At 37.9% G+C, this 12,087-nt stretch overlaps 1 protein-coding gene across 1 annotated transcript; it reads right to left on the bottom strand.

The window, feature by feature from the left end:
• Positions 1-2,212: 2,212 nt before the first annotated feature.
• On the bottom strand, positions 2,213-11,127 carry LOC113065181 (intestinal-type alkaline phosphatase-like). The gene is made up of 11 exons (XM_026236430.1): positions 10,761-11,127; positions 10,375-10,494; positions 9,386-9,501; positions 7,583-7,757; positions 7,030-7,202; positions 5,315-5,449; positions 5,155-5,230; positions 4,939-5,073; positions 4,663-4,854; positions 2,809-2,925; positions 2,213-2,732 (listed from the first exon to the last, which is right to left on the bottom strand). Exons 1-11 carry the CDS (start codon positions 10,846-10,848, stop codon positions 2,461-2,463), a joined length of 1,599 nt encoding a protein of 532 aa, XP_026092215.1. The 5' UTR covers positions 10,849-11,127; the 3' UTR covers positions 2,213-2,460.
• Positions 11,128-12,087: the final 960 nt, after the last annotated feature.

Raw genomic sequence — 12,087 nt, 5'->3', positions numbered from 1 at the left:
TTCTCAATAGTTATTTAGAAATATACCATGCTTTACTGCAGTATACAGTTAGTAACTGAACCTATCGAATTACTGGTCTAAACTGTTCTGTATTGCCCAATTATTCTGTTCTTCGCTGAACTGTTCTAATCTGTTCTGAACTTTATATGAATTAACTGATCTGCACTGAATGATTCAACTCTACTGATTTAAGACCAATACAAAGAAAGGATTTTTAGAAATATTGACAAACTAAAAGTATGAACATGAAAAGTATGATCATGTACAGCACTCAATATTTAGTTGGGTCTCCTTTTGACTGAATTACTGCAGCAATGCGGCGTGGCATGGAGTGGATCAGTCTGTGGCACTGCTCAGGTGTTATGAGAGACCAGGTGTCTCTGATAGTGGCCTTCAGATCTTCTGCATTATTGGGTCTGGCACATCACATCTTCCTCTTCACAATACCCCATAGATTTTCTATGGGGTTAAGGTCAGGTGAGTTTGCTGGCCGATTAAGAACAGGGACACCATGGTCCTTAAACCAGGTATTGTGTGCAGGTGCCAAGTCCTTTTGGAAAATTAAATCTGCATCTCCATAAAGTTGGTCATCAGCAGGAAGCATGAAGTGCTCTAAAACTTCCTGGTATATAGCTGCGTTGACCTTTGACCTCAGAAAACACAGTGCACCAACACCAGCAGATGACATGGCAGCCCAAACCATCACTGACTGTGGAAACTTTACACTGGACCTCAAGCAACATGGATTGTGTGCCTCTCCTCTCTTCCTCCAGAATCTGGGACCATGATTTCCAAAGGAAATGCAAAATTAACTTTCATCAGAGAACATAACTGTGGAGCACTCAGCAGCAGTCCAGTCCTTTCTGAAGCGAGATGCTTCTGACGCTGTCTGTTGTTCAAGAGTGTCTTGACACAAGGAATGAGAAGCTGAAACCCATGTCTTGCATACGTCTGTGTGTAGTGGTTCTTGAAGCACTGACTCCAGCTGCAGTCCACTCTTTGTGAATCTCCCCCACATTTTTGAATGGGTTTTGTTTCAGAATCCTCTCCAGGGTCTGGTTATCCCTATTGCTTGGACACTTTTTCCTACCACAGCTTTTCCTTCCCTTCGTCCCTCTATTAATGTGCTTGGACACAGTCTCTTTTGTAATGACCTTTTGTGTCTTGCCCTCTTTGTGCAAGGTGTGGTCGTCTTTTGGACAACTGTCAGGTCAGCAGTCTTCCCCATGATTGTGTATCCTACAGAACTAGACTGAAAGACCATTTAAAGGACTTTGCAGGTGTTTTGAGTTAATTAACTGATTAGAGTGTGACAGCAGGTGTCTTCAGTATTGAACCTTTTCACAATATTCTAATTTTCTGAGATAATGAATTTGGGATTTTCCTTAGTTGTCAGTTATTAACATAAAAAATTTAAAGAAATAAACATTGGAAATATAGCTGTCTGTGTGTAATGAATGAATATAATATACAAGTTTCACTTTTTGAATGGAATTTTGTGAAATAAATCAACTTTTTGATGATATTCTAATTAAATGACCAGCACCTGTATACATATCTTAAACAGTAAACTTGTACTGCTCTTCTGAATTGAATTTGTTAACTGTTATGTACTGTCTAAATCCTTACTGAATTGTTCTGTTCTGCATTTAACTGTTCTGTTTTGTTGTGAAATTCAGTGATCTGCACTAAACTGAATTTTTAAAATGTACTCGTCTAACCTGCTCTGTGCATTTCTGTTCTGAATGTTTCTTTACTAAATTGTTCTGTTCTTTGCCAAAATGAACTATACTTTACTGCATTGTTCTGTTCAAAATACATTTTTGATCCTACAATAAACCAGTTAATCAAGATCGACTGTAAATATAGCATGCAACATATTGATTAATCTGCCTTGCTGATGGTCCATGTCTAAAAGCGCGCAACAATATTTACATTTGCGGAATGCTTTTATACAATGTAAACTGCATAGAATTCAATGTTTATCAGTTCATGCATTGCCTGCATGCAAAATAGTAACTGGAACTGGATTTAAATCAAATGTAATTAAGATTTATAGATATGTTTATCATGACGTAATGTTATACGGCTAGTTTTCTAACCCTTCAGTAATGGATATGTAATTGCTTTCGATTTCTAATGGCATTCATGCCACAGAAGATTTAATCACAAGGCTGATAATAATGACAATATGAGTAATGTTGTTGTTTTTTAGAAAGTTTATTGGTCTCACGTTTAAAATTTATAGTCACAGTGCAAAAGAGTCTTCCATTGCGCAATATATACAAAAATATGGTTATAAAATACATCCATAAAAAAAGAAGAAGAAATCTTTACATGTATATACACAGCATTGCAATTCTGCAGAGCACCAAATTTCAGTATAAACTATTTGGGTTATAAATCTCCAAAAAGCCCTGAAGTGTCCTGGAGCTATAATCACTTATGCAGTAGAGTCTGTCATCTCATGACAAGCCAAAACACGCCGGTTATTAAGACAGGAGGCCCTGAAAGAGTGATTTTACAGCCCCCTGAGCTATGAAGACGCAGTGGACAGTTAGTGTATGGCTCCAGACATGCTGCATAAGCCATCACATGGGCCACATAATTCTGCTCTTTGACTCCGTGAAAGAGATGAGCCATTGGGCCTTTTGCGTAGATTGCCACATCTTCCCCTCCATGTGTCTCTGATTCTAAAGGAACAGCCGCTTGTTGCATGTACTCTTCACTAACTACAAATAAAACAAGGTATATTTTAGTTTTAGACAGCAATATAAGGGACAGATAGTAAATTATGTAAATACTTACAATGATCCACTGCTGAAACGTTTCCTCTTGTTCCGTTCACATAATTGTATCCTGGTCCATTAGCATACAAGATACTAGTGAATGGAAGACTATCCTCAGCCTTCTTGGGTGCCAGACCTGAAAGAAAGATAAAAAAAGAAGAAAAAAAAACTATTACTATAGATATTACATTTAGAAAATTAAAGTATTACTGCATACAACAAAATAAGTAGTATGATTGCATGTTATTCAGAATGCGAAATGAAATTAGCTTACTACATACTATATCTATACTATATATATACTCAGTGTAATGTTTTTTAGCACAATTAATTGCATGTTAACTGCAATTAAATAAAAATTTATTAATTTACATTTATGTTATTTATTAACTTAAGGATCCCATTTCCTAAAACCTACCCATCTCTACCCCCCGGATCATATGGTTCCAATTACTCTTATACATATTGTTGTAACAAAATATAGCTATATAATTTCTGTTACACAAGTACTTAGTGAAGTGAAAAAATGTGTTGCTACATATGTGTAGTTACAGAAATATTATAGCTGTAGATGATATGTTCCAATATGTACTTACACTGTGGTTATATACTACGTACACATTTAGTTACTATGTAAGTAAACAGGTATTAGGGACACAATATAAAGTGGGACCCTGTAGTATGTCAATCGTCATCCTGAAAGTGTACTCACTTTAAGTAACTTAACTTCAGTAGCTTTTATTTAATTAATATTATACTATCAGTAAGTACAGTTTTGTAATATACTTTTAAGTACACTACAAGTGCACATTCAGTACAATGAAACACCAGTATAGTTCAGTATATTAGAGCCTGTCCTCCAACAAAAAAACGACCATATAGGTCATGTGTGCAAGCATTTATAACGACCTATATTTACGTTTTAAAGTTAAGCGCCCTCTAGCGGGCGTAAAATAATGACTGTATCGTGTTGCATCTGTCGTCGTGACTTGACATATAACATCATTACCAATCAAAACGCACGTTTAATTAAATGCAATGTGTGGGCTTTTTACACCGATCTCATAGTATTTCCTACATATTTTACTACTGTCGGTGGCTTATTCGTTCGAATGACCACACCTAACCCCACCCCTAAACCTACCCCTCACAGAAATCATGCTAAATTATGATTTATTGAGCATATACATTTTCATGCACGCCCGTTCCCTGGGATCGAACCCATGGTAACATGATTACAAATCAAGGTATAACGCAATAATCTACTAACTGAACTACTTGAAACGCAAACCAGAGTGCAAATAAAAGAGTACAAAACATTAATATGAAAACGACCTTTTGCCGATAGGGGCGCAATTGTAGTATACGCTCTGATGGGTCGTATTTCAGGGATTTGGACAAACGACCTATACAAGCGTATTGGTTGGAGGACAGGTTGGTATATTAGCATGACTTTCTTTGTAAAAAAAAAAAGTTCTGTCATAAAACTCTAGATGGAGCAGGCCGATAGGTTCCAATGAGCTTGCTGCTCAACATCCAAATACTTGGCTAGTCTTCAGAAACCCTCCACCTCCCAAGCTTTACCTGTATAGATTTGCTATGAGGTGATTTCATGTGTGTTATATATGGGAATTATATCATATATGTTATATGTGCAGCAGCAGTATTTCTTACATGCTCACAGCAGCATGTTGTAGATGTATTAACAGTAGCAAGTCTCAGTACATGCTCTGCCGCAGCAGCAGATCCATTCCACCAAGACCAAACACTCTAACAAAACCATGTATATTACCATGCTATTCTCTCTGAGAGTAGTCATGCCAGAGATTACATTGTAATTATTTCAATTCCATGACATGAAGTTAAGATGTACCAAAAATAGGGTTCCCCCGTGGTGTATTTCCACCAAAAGTGAAGACATGGGAATGATCTGCAGTGACAACAGTGAGAGTGTCCGATTCACTGGTCAGCTCAGATGCTCTCTGGATTGCCCGGTCAAACATGATGGTTTCAGTTAGAGCAAGCTTGGCAACCCCATCATGGTGACCATGGTCTATTCTACCACGTAAAGAACAAACAGACACGTGATTCATTATTAGCAGAGTATCTTGACAAAAGTGTAACACCTGAGTAAATGTTAAATACTCATCTTCCACAAAGAGAAAAAACCCTTTGGGATTCTTGCTGAGGATTTGAATGGCTTTCTCAGTCATGTCCACAATAGAGGGGTCACGGGTGCGATTCCTGAACTCTTCAAACCTCATGTCTTTGGGTTCAAACAGTCCTGAATGAGAAATATAAATGTTAATGTCATATTGGCAGACAAATACCGTAAGTCAGTCAAATCTTTGTGAACTGGCATTACCCATCAGGCAGTCTGTCGTTTTAACATTCACTGCACTAAGCTGCTCTTTGTTCCAGACATATCGGGCATTCCTTCCCTAACAAACAAAGCAGCTCATGATGTAAGATTCTGGTTTTATAATCACAATTTGTGCTGTGATAAAAGGATTTCTTTCAGATACCTTACGAGCACTTAGCCAGACATCAATGAGGTTCTTTTTGTCTTTGCGATCCCCTTTGCGAGAGGATGAAGAGGGGTATTCTGGATCAGGGGTACCCTTGGGTGTCATGTACATGCGGCCACCGCCGAGAATTACCTACGATAGAAACACATATTCAGAATTTGTTAACCTCTCTCTCTTTAAAATATTAACATTTTTATGCTCCTCGACATAAAGTTTGATTGCTTCAGTTATGCGTTTGGTATTTAAAGTGCCCCCATCACGCCATTTTTATTTGCATGATTTAGTGCATCGTTGCTGTATAAATGTACCCTCAATGCCAAGATAATAAAACACAAAGTATCAAATTTCAATAAATAAATATACACTAAATAAAACAGAAACACCATAATTTACATATTAAAGGTACAAGACTGAGGCAGTACCGTTTCAAAAGGTACTAGTGTGCACTTTTATAGGTAACTTTAAGGCAGCATTTAGCACTAAATAAGGTACAATGTACAAATAAGGTAAACAAATGTACAATTCAGCTTTTCTACCTTATGGTACGCTCCAGGAATTTTTCTGAGAGTATAAAGGGGCTTGACATAGTCTTTTAATTTATGTTAAACATCCAAATGAATCGATTCACTAGAATCTAATTTTCAATTTGCACTCAACAGTATTTATTTAGCTGCAGCTGTGAAGCATTGGCGGAGCTAGAGTTTTATACACGGATGACCAAGACTAATTCAGGGGGTCCATAGACCGTGACTGAAAATCAGTGTATAACTCCAACCTGGCATTATAAAGTAACTATTAACTATTTCTCAAAAATAGTTGCAAACGCTGCTTTGTAAATGTTGATTTTGTTATTAATATGATTTATGATTCATATTCATAACCGTATGTTGTTGCCAGTTTACAGAGCGATGTTTCCAAGCACTTTGAGGCTGAAATAAATTACAATGCCTGGTATATCTATTTAATGATCGCAGGGCGGGACAGGTTGTAAAATAGATACAGTGATGCAGGGCAGGCTGGGGCGGGCCAAATAATTTCATAAAAGCAGGACCCGCGGGCTGGAAAAAAACAGACTTGCGCATCACCACTGCATACACAGACAGGATACGTCATCAGCGAGTTCACGCACGCTGTGCAGACTGAGCTAGACTGACAGACAAACACAAACAACCCGATCTTCCCTCCTGGTATTGTAGTACTTTTAAAGTTATTTCACAGGTGAATGACACATGATGTAGCCAAGCGGTTCCCAATTCCAGTCTTCGCGATTCAGATAACCAGCTTGTTAGAAGTGAGCTACGTGCATGAACTGTGTTCTGATTAATATGATCACTACACTACAGAGTGTTCATTGCTCCCTACTCCCTAATCTCTTGACGTTTACTACACTTTGGATCATGGGCTAGAATTGGGAACCTGTCGATGTAGCCTATTGTAGTAATGTTGTCTCTGGTATTCTGGACTGTGAGCGTAAATGCGCTTAGGGGGTGTGGATTTTGAATGGCGATTGCAGAGAGGGTGGAATGTTTGCTTTCAGTGCTATCATGCTAAAGTTAGCATTTTCCAAGATCTACTACTGCACCTTTAACTTTGGGGTCCCACCTGGGGTCAAATGTCAGGGATGTCCACCCTGGAGACTTCTCTGGCTCTGCACCACTGTACAGCATACAAATTATTGAATGTATGGCATCAAACAGCAGATTAAGGCTTACATCGATGTCAGTGTTGGTCACCAGCTGCGTGGCGATATCGGTGCATCCCTGCCGGCGGGCAGCGGAGGGCACGTCTGCATCGCTGTACCAGCTGCGGCTCACAGAGTGGGCGTACGCAGCAGCAGGCGATGCGTGCTGGACTCTGGTGGTGGTCACAATGCCAACGGACTTTCCTGGATATATATACACACAAACACCCATCAGCGCATTTATCCTGCATGGGTTAAAGGGACAGTTCACCCAAATATGAAGATTCTGTCATCATTTACTCGCCCTCATGTTGTTCCAAACCTATATGAGATTCTTTCTACTGTTGAGCACAAAAAGATATCCTGAAGAATGTTGGCAACCAAAAAAAGAATCCCTGGAAGTCAGTGTCAATTATTTTGTGCTCAACAGAAGAAAATAAGTCATACAGCTTTGGAACAACACAAGGGTGATTAAATGATGACAAAATCTTTGTATTTGGGTGAACTGTCTCTTTAAGAACAACAACAGAAAAAACATTGGTTGCATGTCTGTAAGTGCGATAATGAGTCTAAATGGATAATACCTTGTGCTTTGGCGCGATGTAACACTGAGAAAACCTCATTGCCAAATGTGGTGTTGCACTCATAGGCCACTGCTTTAGCGCTCAAACCCACCGTCTTGGCATTAGCCTTCACACCGCAGTGGTACGCCGTAGCTGTGCTAGCACTGTCTGCCACCTGCTTGTCAACACTGTACGTCTGTTTGGAAACACATCAACTCAGTATATCAAATACAGATAGTTTTGCTGTTGAAAACATAGCATTTTAAGGCATACAATAAGTAGATAAACAATTTCCTTACACCCTATTCTGATCCCTATTTATTTAGTGATTATAGGCATGTCATGCATAGTACAGATCATCCGTAGTCAGCATTCCTTCATCCTCATATGCTCTCCAGGATCAGAGGTTGCAGTGCTATCAAAACTCATTAGGAATATATAACCTGCAATCAACTGATAACTTCTCCTATCTTTCACTGTGCATGTGTTGCTATCAAAACAATATGGAGGCCCATTTCTGTCAAATGCAATCTAAAAATGCTGGGTTAAATATGACCCTGTGCTGGACAAACCCAGCTACTGAACTATCGGTAAGCCCCTCCCCTCAAATGCAGATGAGCCAATGGCAGTAGAGTATCTGTTGTATGGGGAGGGGAACTCGGATGTCTGTAGGTCTTAGTGATTCGATGATTCGAAAAATCGAAGCTTGCAAGGTTTATGGTTTTGAGTTTTTATGTTATATTTAGGACTTGGATCTATCCATCCATCCACAAAACAAATCACCCTGATGCATAAACACTGCCTCAACCAATAAATATATTATACTACAAATATAATCCTGAATATTTTACTTAAAATTAAAATATATTTTATAATAATAGTATATTTAGACATAACCATGATATACAAAACAACAATTATCATTATCGTGTTAATTTAGTATGTGACGATTTATCGCAATATTAATATAAACGCAATATTTAAAATGAACAGTTCTCTTATAGTGTCACCACATGTAAATACTCCAGTACCTGGCTGAGCTCCCAGGTGGCAGTATTGTGCCTGATCTGAGGACAGTCCTGTTTATTAGAGTAAGTCGTTATTATTTTACTAGTCATAGAATGGGAAATGTTATATTAACCTGTTAACAGGGGTTTTCAAAAGAAAAACTCAGTAAACAAAGGAACAAATAGACTGATAATAGACTGATATCTTTCCCCCCAAGGTTTCTATAGATATCGCGATATATCGATATCGTGAATTCTTATGGCCACTATAACCGTCATATGAAAAATCAAAAATTTTCAGCCCTAATATATATATATATATATATATATATATATATATATATATATATACATATATATATATATATATATATTAGGGCTGAAAATTTTTGATTTATATATATAAAAGCAATTAATTGTAGAATTGTGGGGGGTCTGACCCCTTACTTGACTTCAAGCTTTAAGTAAGCGGTCAGACACCCCCCCCCCCCCCATTCTACAATTAATTGATTATTTGTTAAAGTAACAGTATAGAGACTGATGTGCAGTGAGAAAGTAAATAGATTTTCATGTTGATTTTAAATCAGTTGCTTTGCTTTTCAGGCTTTTACACCCAGTTCAGTAAGAATCTCAATATGGAAAATAAAATAAAAAATTAATCTCAAGACAAGCCGCAGTTTTTCCATGCAACACCCATGCTCAGTCCATTGTTCCATTTGTCTGACAGCCCAAAACTGCCTTTATATAATTGCACAACAAGATTGCTATGAATTATCTGTGAGTGATTAAAGAGGGTGGGAAATGAGAAGCGTCAGACCTTTGACAGGGAGACATATGGAAATGTATCCATGGCCAAAACCGTCTCCTCCCCTGACTGTCCTTCCATCTGACCTCGTAGTATACGGGCGGCTGAAACCGTAGACACTCCCATCCCTGACAGATCAACAGAGGAACAAATATCACAGCCTGATCCTGAACCCAAACCAATCATCAACTGAAGTAACATGCAGGTGCGTAAGGGCTAATATACTGTCAGCCAGTCATTATCACAAAATAAACCCAACAGGTGGATCAGGAGTACTGAACTGCATCATTTTCCACCTATATAGAAATCTACATAATAAATAGTGAGATTTTATAACTGCACATGAGAGTGAGAGCGGAACATTCACCAGTGACTTTATCCATATTTCAAAGATAATAAAAGTAATTATGAAATTACACATAAAGATGCACTTAAGTGATTCAAAAGCACTATAAGTTCAGCTAATTGCATTTAATTTAAATTTAAACTACAGTACATTTTCATTTAACTGCAATTGAAATGCAGCGTTAGTGTTAGAAAAACTTTACATTCAGTTTATACGTAAATACATTCTGTGACAGTTTATTATTTCTGTAATAATTAAAAAAAGTATTCATAAAGGAAAATAAAATAGTACTTATGAATGCTTTTTTTCATTGTGATTGAAAATCAGGGTTATTCCAGGGTTACATGTCTGAAAACATGCCATCTTTTTTTTTAATTTTGAATATTGTGATCATTTTATGCAAGAAAAATGCTCAAAAAGAAATAAAAAACTACGCTTTACTCAAACATATAAATCGTAAATTCAGATTCAATGTTTAACTGGTCTCCTAATATTTTTTATAGCTGTATTGATATTGATATTGATACTGTATATTTTTTAATTTAGTATATTGAGTTCTTAATGTGTTTGAAACCTCAAAATAACTCTTTACCACTAAAGGAGTGTAGTTTCATCATAGACTGACTAGCAGTGTTGGGTTGGGTTGGTAACTCACCGTCGCCGACGAAGAGGATGAGGTTTTTGGCACGATGCGCTCGCAGTGGCAGTGTGAGAGCAGCCTCCAGCGTCCGCCTGGCCTGATCGTTCCAGTACGCAGGTTCTCTCTCCCATTCAGCTACCAAAACAAATACCAGGCTATAAACAACGTGTCCTTCTCAGAAATAGCGGCTGTCTGGGGCCGTAACTCTTCTGAAGAGGCTCTGCCGCAAACCTGCCCTGACAGGACCTGAGAGCCCCATGCTAACTGGAACACAGACTTTATACAAAGCAGTGTAAAACTACACTACAGTCCCGGGATTTGCTTTCAACCCACACACCCACCAGCAGACGTTACCTGTGCTAATTTTAGAGACGTGGACAAGAGGAGTGCTGTTTGCTTACCCGTGGTCTCTAGACTGCATCTGGTGCTCAGGAGGAGGCGGGCCAAGAGGAGCAGGATGCCGGGGGCCCGGCTGTAAACCAAACACATCCTGAGACACAGAGAAAAGGAGCAAATTCAGCACACCTCGAAGCTGGGAAGGAGTGTCTCCTCAGTCCTCCAGCCCCTGCTTTTAAAACCTGGGGTGTGTTGAGAGCCGGGGCCCCTGACAGCTCATAGGCTCGTGCTGACGGTGGGGGACCACACAGGGCCAGGAAACCCCTTGGCATTTTTTCCAAATCCGCCGTTTTAGTTTTAGCTGAGCACTCTTCCTTGTTTCTTTTCTTCCTTTCTGTTCCTGGCTCTCCTGAGATCTGCTCTTGGAAGCCGAAAGCCACCTTTGATGTGGCAAATTGAGCTAATGTGTATTTTCCATACAACGGTTAGTCGGCTGGAGAAAAAGCAGCATTCAAAACATATTGCTTTTTATGTCCCTGTTATGACTTGGAAAATCAATCCAGCATGTGTGAAACGTCAAGCTCTCCAGTTCTTGCAAGGTTTCGTACTCTATGGAGGATGCAAATAGCCCTGAAGTGTCAAAAATGCTTTTCTCTTGTGAAAAAGAGCACTTAATTGTATTTAAAGTGCACTTGTAGTGTACATCATATCTTGCATAAAAGTATATATTTAAAATATGTTTTAATATATAATATGAATGAAAACAAAGGTCAACTTAAGCACACTTAAGTGACTCTGTCACTTAAGTATTCCTTTAAAAAGTGCACTTCGTAATAATGTAAAAATAAAAGTTTTACTTTTTCAATCATTACGTTTTAATCTTTTAGCATGCTTTAAAAATTTTACAGTTATGTTGATGTATCCGCCTAACTGTAGTATCTTATTTGAAATGACTAAAATTCAACCTCTTTACAAGTAGAAACATAACAAACATTTTTATTTACGTTAAAGAGTATTATTATTATTATTTTTTAACATACTTCAGAAATTAAATTAGAAAAACTAACTGAATTTAATATAAATTTGAACTAATTAGCAATTAGCATGCAACGAAGTATCTGAAAAAATTATTCAGTTTTTTTTCCCCAAGTAAATTATTTCCAAAATATTTATTATTATTTTTTTTTTTAAGTATGCAAAAGTATTCTTCTTTTTCACAAGGGTATAAAATAGATAATCATTCTAAATTCTGACCGAAGAAGTATTTTACATTATTTGCATGTGAAACAATGAGACATGAAGTGAAATTACAGAGCTCAGTGTGTCCCAAACAAGTCAAGACGGGGAGGAACTTGTTATTAAAGGATGTGCAGGCAAGCAGTGTTTAGTTGT

Source organism: Carassius auratus, chromosome 47 (genome assembly GCF_003368295.1).
Source record: "Carassius auratus strain Wakin chromosome 47, ASM336829v1, whole genome shotgun sequence".
NCBI lineage: Eukaryota > Metazoa > Chordata > Actinopteri > Cypriniformes > Cyprinidae > Carassius > Carassius auratus.
This window is presented reverse-complemented; position numbering and strand designations above follow the sequence as displayed.